The following is a 24,366-nucleotide window of genomic DNA, read 5'->3' as shown; positions in this document are numbered from 1 at the left end:
AGGTTGGCCAATTTTTTAAAAAAAATTTTTTAACGATGCCGTGGCCGTGACTGACGTCACCACGTGACCTGTTTTAAGCCAATCAGGCACTCGTGGAGACGTGTAATCGGTCGCCAGATTATGGTTCGACAGGAGCGGAGTGAGGTGGCAGGGACTGGCAGCAGTTGACTCCGGTATAATAAGAGCTGGCTGTTTAGCTGTGTCATTTTTTTGGCCTGGACACGATCCTTCAAGAAGGTGTGATTGTCACTGACAAGGTAACAGCTTTCACTCAGCTACTTTCTACTCCAGCTAGCCATCTTTTCTTTGTAGCCTTTAACTGGCAAGTATCCGCACCAATGCGAGGCTACAGCAGCTAGCTGTAGTGTTAGTCTTCAGGGTAGCGGATGTGAGATGATGTGAGGGCTGTCTGCCAAAACTGCAGCCAAGTGCTAGCTCGGCAAAGCAAGAACAAGTATGGTCTTTATTGAAATTGTTTTGCCCAATTGTTTTGCTTGAAAACAGCATATCTGAAGTGATGTGCTTTACTTTTTCAGTGATAAAAGCAAGCTAGCTTATCCTTGCATCATCCGCAGAGAGGGAGCATCCCCCTGTTTTATTCCTTATCGTGAAGGTTTTCGTACTGCATTTATTTCTTCTCTCCCGGAAGTTCTTTCTCTATTTACCCAGAGTGAGCTAGCTAAAGTTGTTGTCAGGCTTGCCTGGCTGGCTGGTTCAGGAGTGGGTGTGGTGGCTGCTACAGGAGCTTCATTCATAGGATAAGTGATGCTAACCCCTGAGTTCGTCTGACAGCAGCTGTGTCTGAAGCAGCACCCAACCCCCCTTGGTTGCCACTCTAACAGCTGCCATCAGGTCCAGCTTCTTCATCCCACAAGCCTGGACAGCACAACTAATTGCACGGCAAGGTAGCTTCATATAATACACTGGACCCGTGGATTAATCTGGCTAAATTCTGGACATCCGTCTCTAAAAGTGGAAGGATAGCCTGCTGTGATGAAGCTGTTAGATTTCTTGATTTCTCTAAGCGCTGCTCCTCCTTAGGTTACCAGAAGCTCAAATATAAACCACCATAAAATGTTATCGGTGACACGGAGGTAGAGGCGATAAGATCCACATAATCAAGGCTCATCACTGCTCATTACAACTTTGCTTGGTTGGTGGGTGACTTGGTAAATGTAAAATTTTTAGGCTTTTTAATGCATTTCTTTTTTATACACCATAGTGTGCTGCATCTTATTATACTGAACTTTAGGCTATGAACCCAAAAAAACAGTCGCCTAAATATTCATGATTGTGTATATTTGTGGTGAGGCAAAGTTGGTTGAGCACGCCCAACAACTTCTTGGGATGTTAAAACAGGAATGACAAGGTCATCAGTGCAGGCGGTTGTGGTAATCTGTCACGTGTTTACTGTAAGATTGAGAAACGAGTTTGACTGAGAGCTTGTTTAGTATTTGGTTTATATATATTTTTGATTTTTCTAATAACTTGGTTCTCTACTTTTGTGTTTGGCTGAACTTAATCTGCAAAATAAGTCTTTTTAGATGTGTGCATACAGAATTTGACACTTATTATGGGCATGAAGGTCATGGTGTCATGGGCTTTGGTTTATTTGAACTGCTCCTTCTCCACAGTGGAATTTTTTTCACAGTATACATCTCTACCAATATTTGGCTAAATTTCCCTTTGCAAATTTTGCCTAAACAATGTACTTTTGCTATCCATCAAAATGCACCTGTGCATTGTTCTAATTTTTAACTTAACTGGGAATAGAGTCCAAACTTATCAGTTTTCGTCCTTCCCCAAAGGTCCTGCTCTATCCAGCGCTGCCATGTCGGCAAAGGCCATCTCAGAGCAGACAGGGAAAGAGCTGTTGTATAAGAACATCTGCACCTCGGCGGCCGTGCAGAACCGTTTCCATTATGCTAGTGTAACAGCTGAGACTGACTGGGCCCGCCTCACACAGGACCATTCATGGCTGCTGACAGAGGTAAGACTGTTTGTTTGTCCAGCTCGTGAAGTTCATTTACCTACATGTGCTGTACTATAACAATCAGAGTGACTTGCATAGACTGTATAAAAGATGCACACAGGTGTCAGGTGAAGCCATTTTGCACTGCCTTTAATGGTCACCAGGGGCACATTAAAAACAATGCAGGTTTTAGACATTTTGCTATCACAGATTACAAAAGATTTAAAGTCCTAACCCTAGTCCTCAGTGTTTCAAAGCAGGACTTCCACCCCAACCAGTGGGTTATGTCACATCAATCTTTTATAGTATCAGTGGTGACTGACTGGACAGATCTGAATTGTCTCTGAACCTTTGCTGTGCCCATGTGTCAGCGCAACAACATGTCTGGCTCGTGTGTTTCCTGTTTCGGCAGTTGATTGGCTCTCTCACAGCAGGGCTGGGAAACCCTACCTATCTTTTATTGTTTCTACCATAGTCATACCATAGTGTCATACCAAAAAAAGACCATGTGTGTCCTGTTTCTTCTGTTTGCTCATCCTAAAAGAGGCTGGTGGTGAAGCCAGATCAACTGATAAAGCGGCGCGGGAAGCTCGGCCTAGTGGGCATCAACATGGACCTGCAGGGCGTCCGGGAGTGGCTCAAAGACCACCTAATGAAGGAGACAACTGTGAGTTAACTGTACTCTCTCTTAGTGAGCATAAAACACAGCCATGACTGTCTTTGTGGCAATAAAGCAAATCCACATGCTGCAGTAGTTAGAACCACGAGAAACACATTGCATCATTTTCTGAGGGGGTATTTGATTCGAATGCAGTGACTGTTGCCAAGTAGAACATGACTGACGTGCTGTTCATGTTTAAAACGTCATCAACCAGAACCATATATGAGGATGACTTTGCTTGGCTAATACAGGGCTGTTGTTGAGCAAAAGTTAGTTCAACATTTTTGTGAGATGATCAAGCGTCTTTTTTTTTCAGTAAAGTTACTCTGAACCTAGATTAACTGGTTATTTATCTGGTCTGGTCTTGAACAGCCTGAGCTGGCAAGTCTTTAAATAAATCAACATTTAAAAAAGTAATCCCCACAGAAACTGTAGTATTAATACTATATTTGGTCTCTGAAACACCACAAAGGATCTTCATTTTGATATGAGAAGCACGTGGAGGATTTTGCCTCAGTTGCCCTGCTGCTGCCTGTTTTTAATTGATATTATTTGCCCTTCTACTCTTAATAAGCTATTTGGATGTGAAATGGATGAACTAGAACTTTGAAGGTAGTTTGTAATGATGACAAGACCTAGTAAATGACAGGTCAATTTACATTTTTTATGTTATTCTTAAAGTTTCACTTTCACTTTAATATATAATACATGTAGTTTTCCTCTCAGTGTAGTGTTTGTGACCAGGTGTTTTCCTTGAATAGGTGGGAAAGGCAAAGGGTGTGCTGAGGAACTTCCTCATTGAGCCATTTGTCCCACACACACAGGTAATGTATGCAAGTATCTTGTCTTTCAGTCTAACACTCTCTAAGCTCCTCAGAGTTTGGAGAAGTTTTGTCGAACAGTTGGATTTGTGTCATCAGCAGTTATTTCTCCTGTTGTAACTTGAATATGCTGAATGGTCTACGGTTTCTGTGGTCTCAACTTCACAGCTAATCCCTTCTTGTCATGTCTTGTGTCTTGTCAGCAGGACAGATCCTGTATTTACATAAATGTTTTATTTTAATTAAGATTTGGTATCATTCTGAGTTTCCCTGTTCAAACCAGGTTGTCACAGCAAAATATAGTTAAGCTCAAAAATAATTTACTAAATACAGATACTCATACACAGCTTATCAGTCCATCCGTGATTGCTTCATTTTTACAAGAGGAGCTTGTTGTTATCAGCATGTTAATTTATACGGTTATTTTTAGTTTAAAGTATTGCGTAATGGTAACTCTTTCGTAGAGGTAGCCTTAAACTTCTATCATAGGGTATAATTCACACGTGTACTTTGCACCTTGTATTAAGAGCCAATGTGATATTTCCTGCAGCTGCCCTCAAAGAATTCTGAACAGAATGAAAGTATTGCATCACAGGGCCTCTGATGTGAGAAGAATTTGTAAAAAATAGCTTCCTTTATTTTAAATGAAGCACACTGCTGCATCCTGTCAGACTGAAAGAGGAAAAGGGGAATCAAATTCTTATACAAATCATCTGATGAGCTTCTGCTGACGATGTTGGCAGGTCATCAGCTGGGGCCATGTCTGACCCGGATTATCCTCCCCCCAGATGATTAATTAAATTACCTTGTGGCCTTTTAAAAAAAAATTGGTCTGTAGGAAAACCCTTCATACCTACTTTAGAGAGTATTTTTTGATTTTCCTTGGTGTGCTGTGCTTCTTTAAATATATAGTAATAATTGATAAAACCCAAGTCTGATAAAACTTTATTGCAGTGGAAAGTCAAGTTGTTGTTGTTGGTAATAAATAATAAACCAAACTACAAGAATCAGTTCCTCAGACTGGGATCTCCCGTTGCCTCAGTCATTCTCATTAAATCCTCTCAGAAAAATGAAAAGGAGTAGAATGACTTAACCAGGATCGGTACTTCCTGGTTCACCCAGTCGATCTAGGACCTTATAAGTGAGAACAAGCTCCAAGTTATGTGTGTTCTGTCTGTAGGTCAGTGTGCATTTGATTAGTTTGTTGATTTTCTTAATAATTTCTCGCAGAGAACTGAATGTTGAAACTGCTTGTTGGCCTTATGTAAATATTGCGCAGCATTTCCAAACAAAATCAGTAAAGACGTATTTGCGTGTCCTTGCATGTGGCTGAACTCCCTGTTTACTCACTCAGGAGGAAGAGTTTTATGTATGCATCTATGCCACACGTGAGGGCGACCACGTGCTTTTCCACCACGAGGGAGGAGTGGAGGTGGGTGACGTGGATGCCAAGGCCCAGAAGCTGATGGTTCCAGTGGATGGCAAGCTCACTGAGGACCTAGTCAAAGAGCAGCTGCTTACACAAGTTCCCGATGACAAGAAGGAGTACGGAAATCTTTTTCTAAAATTGTCTTTATTATTTAAAGACGTATAAATGTCATTATTTAAGTATAAAACAAATGGGGACATTTGAATCTGAGTCATTTTGTGCTTTGAACCTAATTGGATCGCTTAGTAGTTCACAGTAGTAGTAGTTAGTGATGAGGCTCTCTGTTAAAACACAGTAGAGAGACATTTGAGCAGAGATGTGATTAGCCAGATATTGAATGAAATATAAAAAATAATACAGGAATAACTGTGTAAAATCGCAGTATATTTAGTTTCGCACCTTCTTGTTGCTTTTTATTTTCTTTCTTAACCAAAGAGGCTCTCTGTATTCAGAAAATCGTTTATCCTTTGCTGTTTTGACCTTGACTAATGTTTAGCATCTTTTATGTAAACTTAGCAGTGTGCTAAGTAAATACTCTTATCTCTTTTAAACAATACAAACTAGAAAGAAACAGAAAAGATACGCTCTAAGTATTCAGCGTGGCTGCTTAGCAATACTCTACCATTTTGTTCTTGCCTAGTGAGACACAAAGCTTCACAAAAGTTCTCTTATGTGCTGATTAAGTCTAATTTTGTTTCCCTCCTCACAGTGTTTTGGCCAGTTTTATAGTCGGCCTCTTCAACTTGTATGAGGACCTCTACTTTACCTACCTTGAAATCAACCCTCTTGGTAAAGCTCTTTTATTCTGCAATATTACACTCAGCTCATTATGTATTGGAGAAACAAAAATGCTGATAAAATAAAAAAAAAAGAAATCTAGAATACTACCATGCTATGTTAGTAATTCATTGGTGGAAAACGTACAAATTAACTCAAAATTTCTGCCTTTTCACAGTCGTCAATCAAGACGGAGTATATGTCCTTGACATGGCAGCCAAGATTGATTGCACAGCGGATTATATCTGCAAGGCTAAATGGGGGGACCTTGAGTTTCCTCCACCCTTTGGCAGAGAGGCGTACCCTGAGGTGAGATTTGAAGAGCTGTAATTGGACAGGCTGTTTGTTTATAGTTCTCTGGATCCTTTAATTTTCACTGATTTGATTTAAAATGTGATTTTAACTTAGATCTACTCATATGTACAATGATTGGTCAGTCCATTTCTCCATGCTTGTGCACTTACTGACCACAGTTTGGTATTCACCACTCTGTCTTGTTGCTTGTAGGAGGCCTACATAGCTGATCTGGATGCAAAGAGTGGTGCAAGTCTGAAGCTGACCCTGCTGAATCCCCGAGGCAGGATCTGGACCATGGTGGCCGGAGGAGGTGCTTCTGTTGTCTACAGGTAGTCCATCACATGCAGCATAAATTTGAACTCTATACCACTTCTTTGCCTTTATGGCTTGAAGTTTCAAAGCTTGTTAGACTGACGTTTTGCTTTCTAACAAACCCCAGCTTGACTTTTCTGTTGCCAGCTTAATATTTTTTAAGGTTAATTACAGCTGATAGAATCGCATCATTTCTCTTCTTCAGCGACACCATCTGCGATCTGGGTGGGGTGGACGAGCTGGCTAATTATGGCGAGTACTCAGGCGCACCCAGTGAACAGCAGACCTACGACTACGCAAAAACCATCTTGTCTCTCATGACACGTGAAAAACATTCTCTAGGTGGGTGAAGCCTGGACTTTATTACATTAGAGCTTATTTTCCTGAACGGGGTGAAAAGCTGGAGGAGGCTACAACTGTCAGATAAAGTCTGCGTTTGTTTGCTGTGTCCTTGAAGTGTAGAAATACTTGGTGGATCCTTCCTCTGCTGTGTGAGCTAATTGTGCTGCTTCAGTGTGACACACTGTTCACTATGTGGGGAGTTGCCAGCAATAGACTTCATATATGTTACTCGGGTTTTGAATTTTAGTCATGAGCATTTCGTAACACGTTTCCTTATCCTACAGGGAAAGTGCTGATCATTGGAGGAAGCATTGCAAACTTCACCAACGTAGCAGCCACATTCAAGGTGAAACGCATTGATATTTATCTGAAAATCTTCTGCACAGTAATAAAGAATCACTGTAGTATTTAAAGAGAAAAAACAGCTTAACGGCAGGTCAGAGTAGAGAGCCATACTAATGCTTTGAATTATTAAATGGTCTCAATAAAATTTCACTCTTACTGGTTGATATACTTGTCCTTTTTTTACATAACAAAGCTGATCTGCTTGTCCTTCCTCAGGGCATTGTGAGGGCCATTAAAGATTACCAAGGCCCTCTGAAGGAACACGAGGTCACCATTTTTGTTCGACGTGGCGGTCCGAACTACCAAGAGGGACTCAGGGTGATGGGGGAAGTAGGTGAGTAAGACTGGACTAATACTCGGGCCTAACTTGTGAAATACATGACTTAAAGTATACATCCAAGTAGAGTCCTTGGATCTAGATTAAGGAGTGTTTTCTTCTATGCAGGAAAGACCACAGGGATCCCCATTCATGTGTTTGGAACTGAAACCCATATGACTGCCATTGTTGGGATGGCATTGGGCCACCGACCAATCCCTAACCAGCCTCCGATGGACGCCCATACAGCCAACTTTCTCCTCAATGCTAGCAACAGTGCAGCGGTATAATTATTCACTAATTCTTGGGTCAATATCGGATGGTGTGTCAGTCAGTGCCCACTCTCTTAAAATTAGATGTTAGGTGGGGTTTTGTTATAAGTTAAACAGTAAGTGGTTCACACAAGTACATTTCAGTGTTTGAGAAAGGAAAAGAAAAGGGTTATTGCTCAAAATGACATGTATTTATACTGTAGTTGTCTCCATAATGTAGGGTCATGACTAGCAAAAGGGTGTAACCTAAATCGGATTTATTTACTTTTTATGCAATTGAGAGTGACGTTTTTAAACACAGTTTAAGCTCGTTTAGCGCTTCTATAGTTTCATAATGTGCGTGTGTCTTTGTTAGCTGTATGAACTTATGACATCGTTGGGGGTGAAGCCACTGTTTCTAACTATGCTGTGCATGCTCTTTGGTAACCTCTGTCAGCCTGTCACGTAAATCTTTCCCTTTTCTTTGCCAGACTCCAGCTACAACAAGGACTGCTTCATTCTCCGAGCCCAAGTCGCCCACTGATACCTGCCCGGCCAAGAAGTCTAAAGCAGGGCTTCCAACAGGTAACGAACACAGTCATTCATGCTGAACTGCTTCCTATCAACAAGATCCCATATTTACTCATGCGCCTCTGCTTTTTTTTTTTTTTTTTTTTCTCTCATCCTGGCTTCTCCTTTCCTGCTGAAATACCACCACCAATATTCTGCAATGTATCTTCCTTCTCTTTTCCTCCTTTTCTTATTTCACACCAACTTACATCCGCCCTTTTCATGCTTGTTTCTCTAAGACTCACTCCATTCTATACTGTGGCCTCTGAAGAATGTGGTCACAGGCGATTGGAAAGGTAAGTGATAGGTGTGCCATGGCCTCACTGCTCTGGGCTTCCTACGCATTCATCACTGGTTTGAACTTTCCCCCCTGGTTTGCTGCTCACCTTTCTAGTCTTGGTGTATATGAAGGACGTATGTTCACATCACATCAGGGCATCATATTCTTATGAATGCTGCATACTTTTTTTTTTAATATGCTTTTTTAACTTTTTTATAATGAATAAGTATGGTTTGTAATAAAAACTATACAAATTAAGTTTAAGCATATTATTGTTTTTTCTAAGTCCTCTTCACACTGGATTTTGTGTTTAGGATTAGTAGTGTTAAAGTCAAAAGCAGCCATGCAAACATGAAGTTTTGATTACTTAACTAAACTGTTCATATTGCCTTTTACAGCAGTACAGTAAAGGCATGCTCCATAGCAGCTGAGCACTGCATGGTCTCTTCCTCTGCTGTGCTTCTAACGCAGTGTTTTCAGTGACGACACATGGTTGCAAAAATGCGGTGAAGTGTGTTGAGTGAATAACTTGCAGCAAAGTCAGACTCAATTTTTGTTCTCTTCTTGTGTTTGTGCCTGTTTTTTGTTGTATTTTGTGTTTCCGTCCTGTGGGTGTCACAGAAGCTCAAGCCTCTTCAGGCTGCAGCGGAGGTATGGAAGGGTGTGAAAAACCTGTTTTCCTGCCCGCTCCGTCCTTTCTCCCTCTGCTTTGCCCTCTAACGTTTATCTTCTTCTTTACACTCTTATAGCTTACTCGTTTGACACTGCCTTGTAATCATTATTTTTAAAAACATATAGCAAAAATCTTAAGCTATAACTGTTAGTAGAAATTCTTCAGTTCAAGACGCAGGCGCAAGAATCAGTTCTGTATTTAAAATATTCTGCACATCTCAGAGATGTAACGACAGAGAGAAAGAGAGACTTGGAAGGACTGGAATAAGTTTGTGAGAATGTATTTTTACTAAACAGTAAGAGTTTTAAAGCACATGCACTAACGTGATCTCTGCTTTCAAGAATTTGTTTTTCAAATTTTTCAGATGCTCTGAACCTTTCTTTGTAATGTAATCATTACAAAAAATTTGATCTTTATTGGCAGTCAAGGATCTGTCAGACAGTTTTTTTTATATTTCCATGTGGCAACATGCCACAGATAGCACTCTAGTCTTTTGCAGAATACTTCACTTTGAAAATGATGGCCGTATACTGCCAGCAATGGAGGAAGTGAAGTTGCTGGTTTTCTTATCCGGGGTAAAAAATGGCAGCTGCATATGTGGTGTCCATATTTTTTTTTTTCATATAAATGTCCTAGTTTTTAATGATGTTACATTGCAAATTAATGTTTTTTAACACTGTGGCTTGGAGAGAGCGGACAAAATAAATCGTGCAGATCCTGTGTGGGGTGGTATTTTTCTCTTCCTGGTCCATCTGTCCTCAGTGAATCCTGTCTTTATTCTAATTCTTACCATCCCCATTCCTGCTGTTTCCCTGAGCCAGAATTCTCTCTTCATCTGTGAATGGGTTTTAGTTCAGTTTCCACTTCTGACTTGTCTCTGTGTATTTTTTTTTTTTTTTTTTTTCCTCTCAGCTAAAGCAACCACTCTCTTCAGAAAAAACACCAAGACCATTGTTTGGGGCATGCAGACACGCGCCGTGCAAGGCATGCTGGACTTTGACTACGTATGCTCCCGGGAAGAACCCTCTGTGGCAGCCATGGTCTACCCCTTCACGTAGGTTGCGCTATTTCCCTCTGAATTAAATTAGAAGAGTGTGACTGTAGAATACTAAATGGAGTTAACTGCACAAATCAAATGATTTTTTTTTTCTCTCTGCTCGAAATCTCTAAATCTACTCTTGCTGGTGTTTAGTTGTTTCTGTTTTTATCTTTGTCATATTTGTAAAATACTGAGCCTTTTTCTAAAAGCATATTATCAGTTTAGGCAGATTGTAAGTCGTGCACACATACAATAAAGGCTTATAACCTTCCATGTTTCCAAGTGGCAAATTCCTGTAGAACATCTTAAGCTGCTTAAGTCTGCCCAATGTTCCTCTGTATCTGTAAGCCACTTTGCAACCCACTTTACGCCCAGCTCTTCCTTCTGATCTGTCAGAGTTTGTCAGTGTTGTCCGTTGCCATTGTCTGATCTGTGCTGTATGGGCATCGCCTTTCCTCCCCTATAGAGGTGTCCATATAGTAAGTGATTCACAGTGATGCAGCAGCCAAAAACCAGACTTATCAATTGAGCTGAATTTGAGTTAAACTTCTTCTGTTTTCAATAGGAAGCCCCAAACACAAATGATAAACCTTTAATTGACAGGGTTTAAGGAACTGACAGGAATTCATTTTGCAGTTGCAAAGTATTCATTAGTTGTACTGAATGGAGTTACTGCTGTGTTTCGAAAAAAGCTCTTCATATTTTGCTGATATGTTTCTGTTTGTTGCTCAGCGGAGATCACAAGCAGAAGTTTTACTGGGGCCACAAAGAGATCCTGCTGCCGGTCTATAAGAACATGGCCGATGCCATGAAGAAGCACCCCGAGGTAGATGTTCTGATCAGCTTTGCTTCGCTGCGCTCTGCCTTTGACAGCACAATGGAAGCCATGCAGTACCCACAGGTATGAAGATCGACTGTACAGTGTGTTGAGGTTCCACTAAACTTTTTCAGAGTGAACCCAGTTTATTTAATTGTGTTTTCAGATTCACACCATCGCCATCATAGCCGAGGGCATCCCCGAAGCTCTGACTAGGAAGGTGATAAAGATGGCCGACGAGAAAGGAGTCACCATCATTGGCCCTGCCACGGTACAGAGCTTCATCCCCCCGAACATCTTTGTTAAAAACATTTACACTCATCATTAACGCGGCTATAAGTTTAGACTGTGATGATGACTAAAGTGTAGTGTGGTATTTAATAGCCCAGCTAAAAGGGCTGTTAAATCTTTCAGGTAAAATGGTGGAAATAAATGCAGATTATTCTTGTTAATTAGGTTGGTGGCATCAAGCCAGGCTGTTTTAAGATTGGCAACACAGGCGGTATGCTGGACAACATCCTGGCTTCTAAACTTTACCGTCCCGGAAGTGTGGCATATGTGTCGCGCTCTGGGGGTATGTCCAACGAGCTGAACAACATCATCTCACGCACTACAGACGGCGTCTATGAAGGGGTGGCCATCGGAGGAGACAGGTACAAAAACTTAATTGCAGATCATTTACTTGAGAGAATTTTTTCATTTAAAAAAAAAATGCATAAATCAATACTTGACAAAAAAAAAGATTCTAGTTCCAGAAATGAGTGCTTACGTTTCTCTCTGTCCAGATATCCAGGCTCGACCTTCATGCACCACGTCCTACGTTATCAGGACACTCCAGGAATTAAGATGATTGTTGTACTGGGAGAGGTGGGAAGCATTTAATATCTAAATTATTTGGTCTGTGCTACTTGTACCAAATAGAATCCTGTTTTAAATATGTCCTTTACTTTGACACAGATTGGTGGAACAGAGGAGTACAAGATCTGCCAGGGCATCAAGGAAGGCAGGATAACAAAACCTGTGGTCTGCTGGTGCATTGGAACCTGCGCCACCATGTTTGCCTCAGAGGTCAGTTAGCTCTGTGGAAAATCCTGGCTTTGGATTTTATTGCTGCTCTTACCTGGAAGTTCCATTTTTCCAGTAATATGTTTTACTGCCATCTTCAGGTTCAGTTTGGCCATGCAGGAGCTTGTGCCAACCAGGCTTCAGAGACCGCGGTGGCCAAGAACCAGGCTCTGAGGGATGCTGGAGCTTATGTACCAAAGAGCTTTGATGAGCTGGGTGACGTCATCAAGTGAGAAATACTTTTCATGCTAATTTCCTAAAGTTTGGAACTGACAGGTTTCTGGGTTCCTCACTGTTATTGTGTTTGTGGTGAAACAGGACTGTGTATGATGAGTTAGTGGCCAATGGTACCATCGTTCCTGCCCAGGAGGTTCCTCCCCCAACAGTACCTATGGATTATTCCTGGGCCCGGGTAGGAACTTTATAATAGTTCTTTGTAAACTTACAGCTAATAATGTAAATCATGTACAGTAGGAGCCAAGAAATAATGGATATAATGGTTATTTGTGGAATTTGTTGGGTTTTTTTTCCAGGAGTTGGGCCTGATTCGTAAGCCAGCCTCATTCATGACAAGCATCTGTGATGAGCGAGGCCAGGAGCTCATCTATGCTGGCATGTCCATCACTGAGGTCTTCAGAGAAGAGATTGGTATAGGAGGAGTGCTAGGATTGCTCTGGTTCCAGCGCAGGTCAGTATGATGTCAAGAACACTGTTAGTTTTTAAGAATGTAGGATCAATTTCACACTTTTTTTTTCTGTTTAGGTTACCACGCTACGCCTGCCAGTTCATTGAAATGTGCCTGATGGTGACTGCTGATCATGGGCCTGCAGTCTCCGGCGCTCACAACACGATTGTCTGTGCTCGTGCGGGCAAAGACCTTATCTCAAGCCTCACATCCGGCCTGCTCACCATCGTCAGTACTGCTCACATATTGATCAGTTATTGATCATGTCATCTTTTGTTGTTGTTTTTTTTCCCCCGAATCTATCTTGTATTTTATGAGCTGCTCAGCTAACAGCATGATTTCTGACAAACTGGCCATAATGTTTCGGAATTGAAACGCAATTTATTCCTAAAAATCAGGGGGACCGTTTCGGAGGTGCTCTGGATGCGGCTGCAAAGCAGTTCAGCAAGGCATTTGACAGCGGCATGATCCCCATGGAGTTTGTCAACAAGATGAAGAAGGATGGCAAGCTGATTATGGGTATCGGCCACAGGGTCAAATCGGTGAGCAACACTCGACTTTATACAATAAACGGTGCTCTAATCTGTAAATGAGCCTCTTATTTATCAGTGGCTTAACTGCTTCTTCTGATTTTGATTAAGATGGACACGCAGCCATTGTTTTAAATGGAGTTTGATTCGGTTTCAGATCAACAACCCAGACATGCGAGTGCAGATTCTGAAGGACTTTGTGAAGCAGAATTTCCCTTCCACCCAGCTGCTTGACTACGCCCTTGATGTAGAAAAGATCACCACCTCTAAGGTATTTTAAACAGTGAAATGATGAAATGAAATGGCAACAGAAAGCTGCTACATCTAAAAAACCTGATGACTGCATTGACATTCAGGATTCAGAGATTGGGCTTTGCTGTCAAATAATTTGGTTAAACACTTTGAACAGAAGATTTTTCATTTATTTTTACAGCAGGCAAGCAATTATTCTCAGTTTTCTGCACAGGTGACCACACCTGCAGATTCCTTGATTGACAGTGGAATGTAACCAGAACGAAGACCTGGATTTTATAGTCCTATAAATAATATTAAACATTAATCAGGCTTTTTAATCTCATTTAACACTTTTTGTTCTAATTTGTGCTGTTATTCAGGGACGTGTGTCAGAACCCACGCCCAATGAAAACGTTATATTTTTTTAATTCAATGTAACCAGGAAATTCAACTGTTGAGCTTTTAGACTCTGCCAAGATGGAGAGAAATAACATTTTTTTTGATAGTGGGTGAAGCTGCAGCTACCAGAGAAAACCTGTGACATACAAACGCCATAGCAGAAGGTCCTGAACATTCTTTGTGAGGCAACAGCGATAACCTCTGAGCCACTATTAGATCCAATAAAAAGATTGATAAGATCTAGAATAGGCTGCGTGCTCTCTGCAGCTTTGGACTGTAAGTCCTTTCCTCAATTTCATGTTTAAATAGCATTCAAGCATTTTGATTTTGATTAATTTTTTTCCCCAGAAACCCAACCTGATCCTAAATGTAGATGGCTTTATTGGTGTTGCCTTCGTGGACATGCTTAGAACTTGTGGAGGCTTCACACGGTAAGAATATGAGACGGCATCGTGAGGTGTTACTTCAGTAAGCTTTGGTGCGTGTGCTTTGATTGGATGGATCTTATCACCAATATCTCTTAAATATAAATAAATATTTCCCGTTGCTGTTTTTTGTTTGTTTGTTTTTTGTTTTAATTACAGCATAACAACAAAAAAGAGAAATACTGTATAAAGAAACGGAAGCCAATAATAAAAGGGGCAGACAAAATGTGCATGGATTTGCACTTTTAATTTCCCTTCCCCTTCATTTCCCCTTTTTTTTTTTTTTTTTTTTTTTTCTCTCCCTCCCCCTTCCCTTTTCTTCTCTCCCTCTCCTCCTCCTTTCCTTCCCTCCCTCCGGCCATCTTTCCCTTCCTTAGATGGAATAATGCAAAAGTGTTACCTGAGCATGTAAACACATGGCCAGGGATGATTCAAGTATTACACTTATTAAATTTGTCAGTGGGAGAATAGAACAGTAAGAAAATCATACAAATGGATGAATAAATAGAGACACCACTACAGGGGCCACGTGTTGTTAGTATTCCTGCTCTTTTAGATTGGCACTCTAAGGTAGTGTAAACAAAATTTAATGAGTAAAAAGAGAAGAATACTACGAAATATTATCGGTGCCAATATTATCACTGGGTGTTACCAGGAAGCCTGCAGTTGTTAACAGAAACCATAATAAACACTCTGATATGCTTACAGCTACATTATTTAGATTTAACCAAAAGTGCATGTTATTTGATGGCTTGTGGAGAATTCAGATGGCTGAGATGCAACGTCTACACTGTTGCTGTGTGTCGAGGGGACACTGTCCAGTATTGTTTCTCACATGAATGTTGAACTGTCTCCAGAGACGAGGCTGACGAGTTTGTGGAGATCGGTGCACTAAATGGGATCTTTGTCCTCGGCCGTAGCATGGGCTTCATTGGTGAGTTCCCTTTAAAATGGAGCCATGATATTCTCTGTGACAACATTTAAAACAGTCTCTAACCTGAGTTTGTTTTGTTAGGCCATTACCTGGATCAGAAGAGGCTGAAACAGGGTCTGTACCGCCACCCATGGGATGACATCTCCTACGTGCTCCCTGAACACATGTCCATGTAATTCCCTTGTGACAGAATGGAAATCACTTCCAGATGATGATGTCAGGCGGTATTACACATCTCATGTAACTTGTATCTCCTCTCTAGTTATGATAGCAGCTGCCGAGGGGGGTGGAACTGGGCGGGGTTACTTTGGAAAGTGGGAAGTACTGTTTATCTGAGGAACCTGGGTAGAAGTTTTCAATCTAGTTTTTATGGAGGAAAAAGGGGAAGTATATTTCTAGGCTTAGTTTTTGAGAACTAATTTAAAAGGTCTGAGATGTAACTTGTTTAGTTTTTAACAAAGAGCCACACCAATGCAAATCCTAGCTGCAGGAGCACAAAATCACTTGGTAAACAGAGTCAAAATTGAGAGATGGTTATGCTTAGTGGGTACAGGAGGAAGATTCAAGCAAAATTTCAGTCCTTAATCCTGTCTGCATAGTAACCTCTGTTAATGGCTGCAAAGCATTTTTTAAAATACTTAATCTGCCTGGTTTAAACCACAAGAACAGGGTGCTTAAATGTGCTTTCTGGCTTTCCGAGTGCTGCATCTTAGTTTATACACTAGATCCCTTTTTAAACTCCTTCACCTTGATTCACTCCTAACAACAACAAAAAAAAGTCAATCTCATCACAAAATTAAACCAAAGTTATTTTAGGGAATTTGTTGTTTTGTTTATTTAATTAAAAAAAGAAAAGGAGAAAAAAAAAAGCAAGATGCAGTGGTAGATGGTACAAATGTCATGAAAAGGATACATCATCATGGAAATGAGAGGAATTAGACACAAGTCAGGAGTCTCTCCACCATTTGCCTTTCACGAAACCAGCCCGGGTTATAGTTAAGTTAATCAGTTTGTTAGTATTCTAATAACTGTCGAAAAAAGGAAGCTGTGGACGCATCAAGAAGAGGCGAACAAATGCTTCATGAATGAGCCCTGTGAGTCTGGAAAGCCTCTTTTGGTGAGGGACCATGAAAGCAGTTTGCTTTACTTTGGAAACTTACAGCACATAATCCGGATGTTCTCCAACTTCCAGTAAAAACTCACAACACTCTGTAACAGCCCACTGTAATGTCTGCTGTGCTTAATCTGTTTTTATTTAAATGTGAAAAAAGCTTTTTTGTTTTGTAATATGCTGTCATAAAGTAGTAAAATAAAGAACTTGTTTTTCTTTTATTTTGTCGTCTTTGATGTTTTTTAACTGCATCATGAGTCTGTAAGTTTACTTTCCTCTTGAATGGAAAATCCTTAAACTTAATTCTGAACATTTATCTCTAACATGAACAGTAATTACATTTAAATACAAAGCAAAAAACTAAACACCCGCCTTTACCAGCATCACTGTCCATCGGCTGTATCCTGAGCTGCTGATGAGGAATTGTTTGCGGTTCTGGACTTTAAAACTTAATTCTTCAGGTTATACCACGGTATATCAATAAAAAGGTAAATTGGATGTAAATTATATGTATGTATATACATATATATACACATATGTGTATTCACATATAGATATATAGAGAAAGACGGATATATTGGGATGACATTCAGGCTGCAGAAGTGTAGTCGAATGGTAACGAGAGGGCAGCATTACAGACATTTAGGATGGCTACAAGTACCTGGGAATCCCACAGGCAACTGGAAATCATGAATCTCCAAATACCTGTAAAGAGGAGGAGTCAGCTCCTTTGGCCAGCTTGTCTGGTGATTGGATAAGCTGGCCAAAGGAGGAAATGGAAGCCACAGACATCAAGACAGGAAATGTACTGACCATGCATGGAGGGTTTCACCCCAAATCCAGCACCCTGGGACTGTACAGTAAGCGGAAAGAAGGAAGCCAGGGACTACTGAGTGTCAGAACCACTGTCCAGGATGAGACAACGAACATCCATGAATACATCAAGAAGATGGCCACAAGCAACCATGTGCTTAGTGAATACCTCAGGCGGCAGAAACCCAAGAAAGAAAAGGTCCAGGAAGAGAAACCATCATGGAAGGACAGGCCCCTGCACCTTATGTACCACCTGCAGATAGTGGAAGTGGCTGACATCAAGAAATCCTACCAGTGGCTGGACTGAAAGACAGCACAGAGGCACTAATCATGGCAGTGCATGAACAAGCTCTGAGCATAAGATCCATAGAGGCTGGGGTCTATCACACCAGATGAGACCCCACGTGCAGAGATGCCTCTCAAACAATCCGCCCACCAGGATAAAGAGCTTTCGCAAGGCAAGAGGGGAAAATATATATATATATATATATATATATATAAATTCACAGTTGATTAATGATTTGTGTTCCTCTCATTTTTGTCATGGTCAATGGAAAGGTGTGTTTTTGCTGTTACCCTTGGATTCTTTTTCACTTCTGTCACTGCTGCATGTTATGATCTCTCCGAGGGAAAGTGATGGAAATAATCCTGAATTTCCATCCTTTTTAAAATAATTTGTTTCTAAGACCCAGGAATAATTTGCACCAGTTAGTTTTTCCTTGAGGCGATAACACTTTCTCAGTAAGCAGACTGTGTGGGCTTTTATTTTTAAGGGAGGGGCACATACAGAATTCACTCTGTTAGTTTAATTAGATATGTTTGTCTGACTTGGGTCAACTAAATGAAAAAAAGACACAATTTTACTTTTGTGTGCACAGACACTTGTTTTTTCTGCAGTGACTGTAGGTTTGTTTGTTTTTTTTCATTTGGACTTTTTAGATTTAATTTCAGTTTAGTGTCAGTTAGTTTCCAGAGTGTATTTTCATATTTTAGATTAGTTTTCGTTGTTTGAAAATATTTAGTTTTTATTTGTTTCAGTGTTAGTTTTAGACCTTTTAATTATTAGTGTATGGAGAGCATATGTCAGAGGCAAGATTTTGCAAAATCTCAAACACTTCCATCAGGCAGGTTGTGCTACAATTTAGAAACAGATACTTAAACTGAGGAAATTTCTCTGTATTTTTATTTGCCTTTATTTCTTCCAGGTTCGCTGAAACGATTCAGTTATCCCCAACCCCAAAGACTAGTTTTAGTTAACCAAAATGTTTTTTCCACCATCTCGTTAACTATAAAAATCTGGTTTTGTTGTTACTCAAGCTGAAACACTCAGTTTTATTATTTTATCATCCATGTATAGCCTAACTCGGGCATGAATTCTTATTACCAGTTTAAAGCGTTATACAGTTATGAACCTGATGTTACCTCATCACAAGATGCCAAAGTGCACATCATCGGCAGACGGATAACCGGCAACACGCATGCGCGCAACAGCCTTAAACAAAGGTAAACTTCTCTTGAAAAAATAAAAATAAATAAAGACCCTTCAATACGTTATAACGCCACATCAATTAAATACGTCACATATTGCACTGTTTGCGTCAGCAATGTGGATGTGTTAGCTTAAATCTGAGGACCTCTCCCTGACAGCCAGCTAAAAATCACCGCACCTTTGGAATATTCCTGAAGACGGAAGTGAGCGCTCCTGTTTTCTCACCAAGTCTCTGAACGCCTCGCATGCATGTCAGTCTCCGAATGCTTGTTTACATGTGTTGGGTACACCTGTGAGTTATTCCCGAAGATAGTTCGGAGCTGTCATTTGCCTCCGAGTATCACCCCGTGCGGTATGGCAGCAGCAGCGGAAGATACGGAGGAGCGTGGCCGCAGCAACAGCACCAGCGGCGGGGCGGTGCAGGGAGCGCTAACAGGTGACGGCGAACCTGAGGAGGCCGAGGAGTTCACCTGTTCGGCCTACTGCTCGGAGCTCTCCCGGCGGCAGAACGAGCAGAGGAAAGCCGGGCTGTTCTGCGACGTGACTCTGGTGTTCAGCTCGGGAGCCGTGCCCGGGGTCCAGACGGTATCCGCGCACCGCTCGGTTTTATCCGCGGCGTCGCAGTACTTCATGCTGCTGCTGTCGGGACAGTTTTCAGAGTCCCGATCCGGGCGAGTGGAGCTAAAGGAGTGGAGCTCGGGCACGAGACCCGACACAGACACTGTGGAAAGTGTCGTACAGTTCATGTACACGGGAGAAGTCAGGGTGACCACTGCCAATGTGCATGAAGTGTTGGAACTTGCAGACAGGTGATTTATTCATTTATTTTTAAATTATTCCGCAGGTGAATCAGATTGTGGATTTCACTTTGCTTATATGCGGAAGTATGTAAGTCACACCAGGTGGCGTGACTTTGTATGCTGTCATTACAAGAATTAGTTAGCAGGGTCATATTAAAAACTGACGTCCAGTGAGGGGGCAAACAACGACCCAGTTCTCATCAACAGATGAGTATCTGAGGATTATTTGCCTTTTAATAGGCTCCACAAACTGCGACCCTGAATTAGAAAAGCGAAAGAAAATAGATTAATGGATGGATGGATTGATTTGAAAATTTCCCTAAAAAATAAAACAAAAAACAAAACAAGGATCAAACTGATATATTTAAATTTGTTTTGTACAACCAATAAGCGGGTATATACAGAAGTTTGTTATAATAGAGGATCAAGCAAATTAGTAACAATACTTCTCGTGAAGCTGGATGTGTGTTTGGGCATTTTGCTCAGTAATAGATGCCAAATTAAATTCTGTTTCATTACGAGGAAAAGGAAGAAACCAGCTTATCTCTTTATAGTAGATGTGGTCCACACAAGAATCTCTTGCACTGTTTTTTGGCCTTCGGGTGTGGACATATTATTACTGTTATTATCAGGGTTAAGTGTTTAGAAGTTGCATGGTTGACAACTCCTATGTCGATGGACCTGTAAGGGTGTGGCGGCTTGCGTGGTTACATCTTTGCTATTATTATTTACTCTTCATTAGAGCTATTATATCCACGAAAAAAAGAAAAAAAAAATTAACCTTCAGATTACAAAAATCATCATTGTAAACTAACTTTTAATTTTGTTATCTGCTTCAGTTTCAAGGTCCTGATGTGGTTTATGGTGGCTCCTTGGCACTGTGTTATAGCTTACTGGACAGCTGAATAGAACAGTGTATCATGGTATTGATTTTTTCCTGGGAGTCTGTCTCAGCCAGGCTGTTTGAGCAGGTTGTCATATTGCTGTCTAACAAAATATAATTGAAGATACATTCACAGAACTGCACAGGCATGAAGCTTGAGTTTAAAGTTGCAGGTGTGGTTTGATCCAATAGTGCTGAGTAATTAGACTACACCTTTCTACTCTAAGTGCTTCCATCACAAGTCAGAACTTAAGCTATTATCTTTGATTGTTACACTTGCTTGTTAGGAGTGGGATTTGAACCCATGCCTCCAGAGGAGACTGCGACCTGAACGCAGCACCTTAGGCCGCTCGGCCATCCTGACTCGCAAGAGTTGTTCTCCTTCAATGCTTTTACCCTCAGAATATTTTTATACCGTCATAAAATACTTTACATAGAGAGTCAGTATTTTTTAATGAATTCAATGAAATTCAATTCACTTTTATTTATATACCAAATCATAACAACAATTGCCTCGAGGCGCTTTGTATTGTAAAGTAAAGAGCCTAAAATAATACAGAGAAAACCACAACAATCAAAGGATCCTCTTTAAGTAAGCACTTGGTGACAGTGGGAAGGAAAAATTCCCTTTTTTAGCAGGAAGAACAGGAACGGGCAGCTATCTGCCACGACCGGTTGGGGGGTGGTGGGAGGAAGAAGGGATAAAAGACACATTGTGGAAGAGAGCCAGAGACTAATAATAAGTTAATGTAGCAAGGAAATATAACATTTTTCATATGCTGTAACTTTGATATCTCACTCTGTCAGGTTTCTGCTGGGGCAGCTGAAGACCTTCTGCGGAGAGTTCCTGATGAGGAAGTTGAGCATGTCCAACTGCGTAGCCGTGCACAGCCTTGCACACATGTACACGCTGAACCAGCTCGCTCAGAGAGCCGCCGAGACGATCAGGAGAAACTTTCACAAAGTCATTCACAACGAGGAATTCTTCACACTGCCCTTTCACTTGGTGCGAGACTGGCTGTGTGATGCAGAAATCACAGTGGAGTCTGAGCAGGAGTTGTTTGAGGCAATCGTGAAATGGATTCACCACAACCCAGAGGAGCGAGAGAAGCATTTTGAGGACCTGTTCAAACTTTTAAGGCTGCCACAGATCGCTCCTACTTACCTGACGCGTGTCGTGAGGAAGGAGCCCTTAGTGGCAAACAGTGCGGCTTGTCTGGAGCTGGTGTCCAGTGCGCTCGAGGTCCACGCTGTTCGTTATGAGAGCCCCAAGAAGGCCGATTCAGATCTCGGTGACTCCTACGAGGCGACGATCCAGCCTCGATACGGTCAGAACATGGATGTGATCATGGTAGTGGGTGGTGTTTCGGAAGGAGGAGATTATTTGAGCGAATGTGTGGGCTACTTTGTTGCTGAGGATCGCTGGGTCAGTTTGCCACACATCCACAACCACCTCGATGGACATGCTATTGCTGTCACCGAGAATCACCTTTATGTGGCGGGCTCAATGGAGCCCAGCTTCGCCAAGATGGTGGAGCGCTACAATCCCAACCTTAATTGCTGGGAGTCAGTCAGCAGCCTGACCACACGCAAGCACTCGTTTGGCCTCACGTGCATCAAAGACACACTCTACATCATCGGCGGCCATGGCAACTTCAGTCCAGGTTTCAAGGATGTCTCCATTTATGAACCTGAGCAGGACATGTGGCTCAATCTGGAGCCAGCGCCAAAGATCCTGCGAGATGTAAAAACAGTGAGCGTGGAGGATCGCTATGTGTACGTCATGGCCAGGACCCCCGTAGATATAGACAGCGATGATGGGCTGAGCACGGTGACCACCTGCTACGATACAGAAAGCCGCAAGTGGCAGGAAGTGGACTCGTTACCGCTTATTGATACCTATTGTAGTTTTCAAATGGCTGTTGCATCCAGCAACTTCTATCACACAGCTTCCTGTTGCCCCAAGAACTACACGGTAACACATGAGGCTGCCCAGCAGAAAATAAGCAGAAACATCTCAGAGGACATTCTCGACAGCCTCCCGTCAGAGGTCCTCAGCCTGGAGGGCGCTGCCATTTGCTACCTGGGTGAAGACATCTTCATCATCGGCGGGTGGAGGAACAGCAACCACGTAGAAAAGCAGTACCGCAAGGAGGCCTACCGTTACTGCGCCAAGAGGAAGCGCTGGATGCTGCTGCCGCCCCTGCCCCAGCCACGCTGCCGTGCGGCGGCCTGCCACGTTCGCATCCCGTACCAGTACCTCTATGGCTCCCAGCGTTACCCCGTCCCCCACAACCTGGCTCGCCAGCGAGACCGCATGCAACAGATGCAGCAGCTCCATCGGCGCACCCTCAGCCTGCGGAGGCAAATGCAGTCTCAGATTGAATGTTAAGAATCAGATATTCTGCTTTAAGTCATTAGCACTTCATCTGCTGATAAATGCCCTGCTGTTATCTCAAGACTTTGTTTCAGTTATTTTATTTTATTTTATTTTTACCTTAATTGAGGTGAAATGTTTGCGCCATTTTTCCTGAAGCGAGTTTGCAGTGAAGGAAGCTATGAGTCTAATCATTTTTGGCCTTACATTTTTTTAGCTCATGCCTTACTTTTTATCGTGCCAGCAAATAAGACTGCTGTTGGTTTTGTTTACGAAACAAATCACAGCTCAGCTTTTTAAACCGCGGCCTTTGTTAGCATCTTAGATAAAGGATGTCAATGTTTCCTGTGTGTGCAAAACAAAAACAACAAAACTATGTCATGAGAAAACTTTGTGTCAGGAAGCATACTTGGCAAAGTAAATGATGTCTATTTATTGTGATGTATGTTAGAAGGAAATCATGAATTACAAAAACTAATTAAATAGCTAACTTAGAAAAGAAGTATCAGCTGCTTTAACTGTTTGCTTTCCTTTCCGTTGTTGTCATTGATGGGGTTTTTTTGCACAGTATGCATTGGAATAGTGATGATCGTATACTCTGTGCCTAAACAGACAATCACAATTTCGTAGCAAGGACTGAATGTTGACAAAAAGCACACGCTGTGGGACAGCTTGACTTTGGATGTGTGTGTGTGTGATTTATTTTAAGCTGGTCAAAAGAACAAAAATCTCTATTTCATATATGCGATTTCTGGAAAGATGGACTAAATACCACAATGATAATCCAAGTATCTGATTTTGTGTTTAAATACGACGCTTTCCCATTTCACATCGCAAGGACAACCGCTAACAGATCCAGCCACTGACAGCAGTAACTTTGTGAAAATGTTTGGTTTGTGGGTTTTAATGGACTTGTTTGGTGTTTGCTCTGCATTTACGCTTCTGGCAGAATCTGTTTAGTGTTTTTGTCTCGGTGAATGAAAGCACATATGAACATTGCACTGTGGAAAGATTTTTAAATGTGCTTAATACACTAAACCAGCAAGACGATGTGTTATTTTTGTGAATGGTTATCATTTTCCCACTGTGCCAATAAAAATAAGACCTGTTCCTTAGTGACACCATTGATTTATTGTTCTTACTGCATTAAAGGACCTTGAATGTTAGCTTTACTTCTGAAGAACGTTCCTTTGAGTTTAGTGACCCCCTCAAACATACCATGCTGGGTGTAGTGAATAAAGAGAAAATCATTCAGTGACACATTTAGCTGTCGTGCACTCTTGTGTAAAATGTCTAAAAACAGCATACTTTTATTCTGAAGATCTCCAAATGTTCTAAATATGGAAGAGTGCTCAAATACTTGTCATGTACTTTCAAGTCATTTTTTCTTATAAGTGAACTATATTTACACTTCAGGAACTCTTAATATCCAGTCCCTGCGATCAAATGTGAGTACTTTGATTGTAGAATTTTGCACCTTTTTTAAAATGTAAAGCAAAAGTCTTGAGGCACCCCTCATTTCTTTATATTTTGCTTCTCAGGTCTTTCAGAATAAATTTTCTCTGGCCGCTGGCTGATTTTTTATTTTTTATTTTTTTTTACTCTTTTTCCGTCCAGCTCTCGAACCTGACAATTTCCAGAGGAATGCTTTATATGCTTAGTATTGATCCATGAATCTGTGATCTATGAAAAACGTTCCTAAGTCAGTGGATGAAACAA

At 41.4% G+C, this 24,366-nt stretch overlaps 2 protein-coding genes and 1 non-coding gene across 6 annotated transcripts; 2 read left to right on the top strand and 1 right to left on the bottom strand.

The window, feature by feature from the left end:
* The first annotated feature begins 106 nt into the window (after nucleotides 1-106).
* On the top strand, nucleotides 107-16,506 carry aclyb (ATP citrate lyase b). 4 transcript variants are annotated; one of them, XM_087844673.1, is made up of 31 exons: nucleotides 107-257; nucleotides 793-905; nucleotides 1,809-1,990; nucleotides 2,517-2,639; nucleotides 3,395-3,457; nucleotides 4,809-4,999; nucleotides 5,593-5,672; nucleotides 5,839-5,969; nucleotides 6,168-6,286; nucleotides 6,475-6,611; nucleotides 6,896-6,957; nucleotides 7,173-7,290; nucleotides 7,402-7,556; nucleotides 8,015-8,108; nucleotides 8,333-8,389; nucleotides 8,995-9,024; nucleotides 9,959-10,100; nucleotides 10,818-10,986; nucleotides 11,069-11,173; nucleotides 11,359-11,555; nucleotides 11,688-11,769; nucleotides 11,860-11,970; nucleotides 12,069-12,196; nucleotides 12,286-12,379; nucleotides 12,501-12,655; nucleotides 12,730-12,880; nucleotides 13,051-13,194; nucleotides 13,340-13,453; nucleotides 14,164-14,246; nucleotides 15,098-15,174; nucleotides 15,256-16,506. In XM_087844673.1, exons 3-31 carry the CDS (start codon nucleotides 1,832-1,834, stop codon nucleotides 15,348-15,350), a joined length of 3,366 nt encoding a protein of 1,121 aa, XP_087700799.1. In that variant the 5' UTR covers nucleotides 107-257; nucleotides 793-905; nucleotides 1,809-1,831; the 3' UTR covers nucleotides 15,351-16,506. The 4 variants fall into 4 exon arrangements, with proteins under 4 accessions (XP_087700799.1, XP_087700798.1, XP_087700800.1 ...); XM_087844672.1 differs by lacking the exon at nucleotides 793-905; XM_087844674.1 differs by lacking the exons at nucleotides 793-905; nucleotides 8,333-8,389.
* A 2,277-nt stretch (nucleotides 16,507-18,783) lies between these two features.
* Nucleotides 18,784-23,760, top strand: klhl11 (kelch-like family member 11). The gene is made up of 2 exons (XM_006791200.3): nucleotides 18,784-19,396; nucleotides 21,078-23,760. Exons 1-2 carry the CDS (start codon nucleotides 18,837-18,839, stop codon nucleotides 22,660-22,662), a joined length of 2,145 nt encoding a protein of 714 aa, XP_006791263.2. The 5' UTR covers nucleotides 18,784-18,836; the 3' UTR covers nucleotides 22,663-23,760.
* On the bottom strand, nucleotides 20,552-20,634 carry trnal-cag (transfer RNA leucine (anticodon CAG)). Its single transcript has one exon. It is a non-coding gene; the product is annotated as a tRNA-Leu (tRNA).
* Nucleotides 23,761-24,366: the final 606 nt, after the last annotated feature.

The sequence above is a fragment of the Neolamprologus brichardi genome, chromosome 8, assembly GCF_056152115.1.
Source record: "Neolamprologus brichardi isolate AB-2024 chromosome 8, ASM5615211v1, whole genome shotgun sequence".
Classification (NCBI taxonomy): domain Eukaryota; kingdom Metazoa; phylum Chordata; class Actinopteri; order Cichliformes; family Cichlidae; genus Neolamprologus; species Neolamprologus brichardi.
The sequence above is the reverse complement of the archived record's forward strand: the minus strand, read 5'-3'. Positions and strand labels throughout refer to the sequence as shown.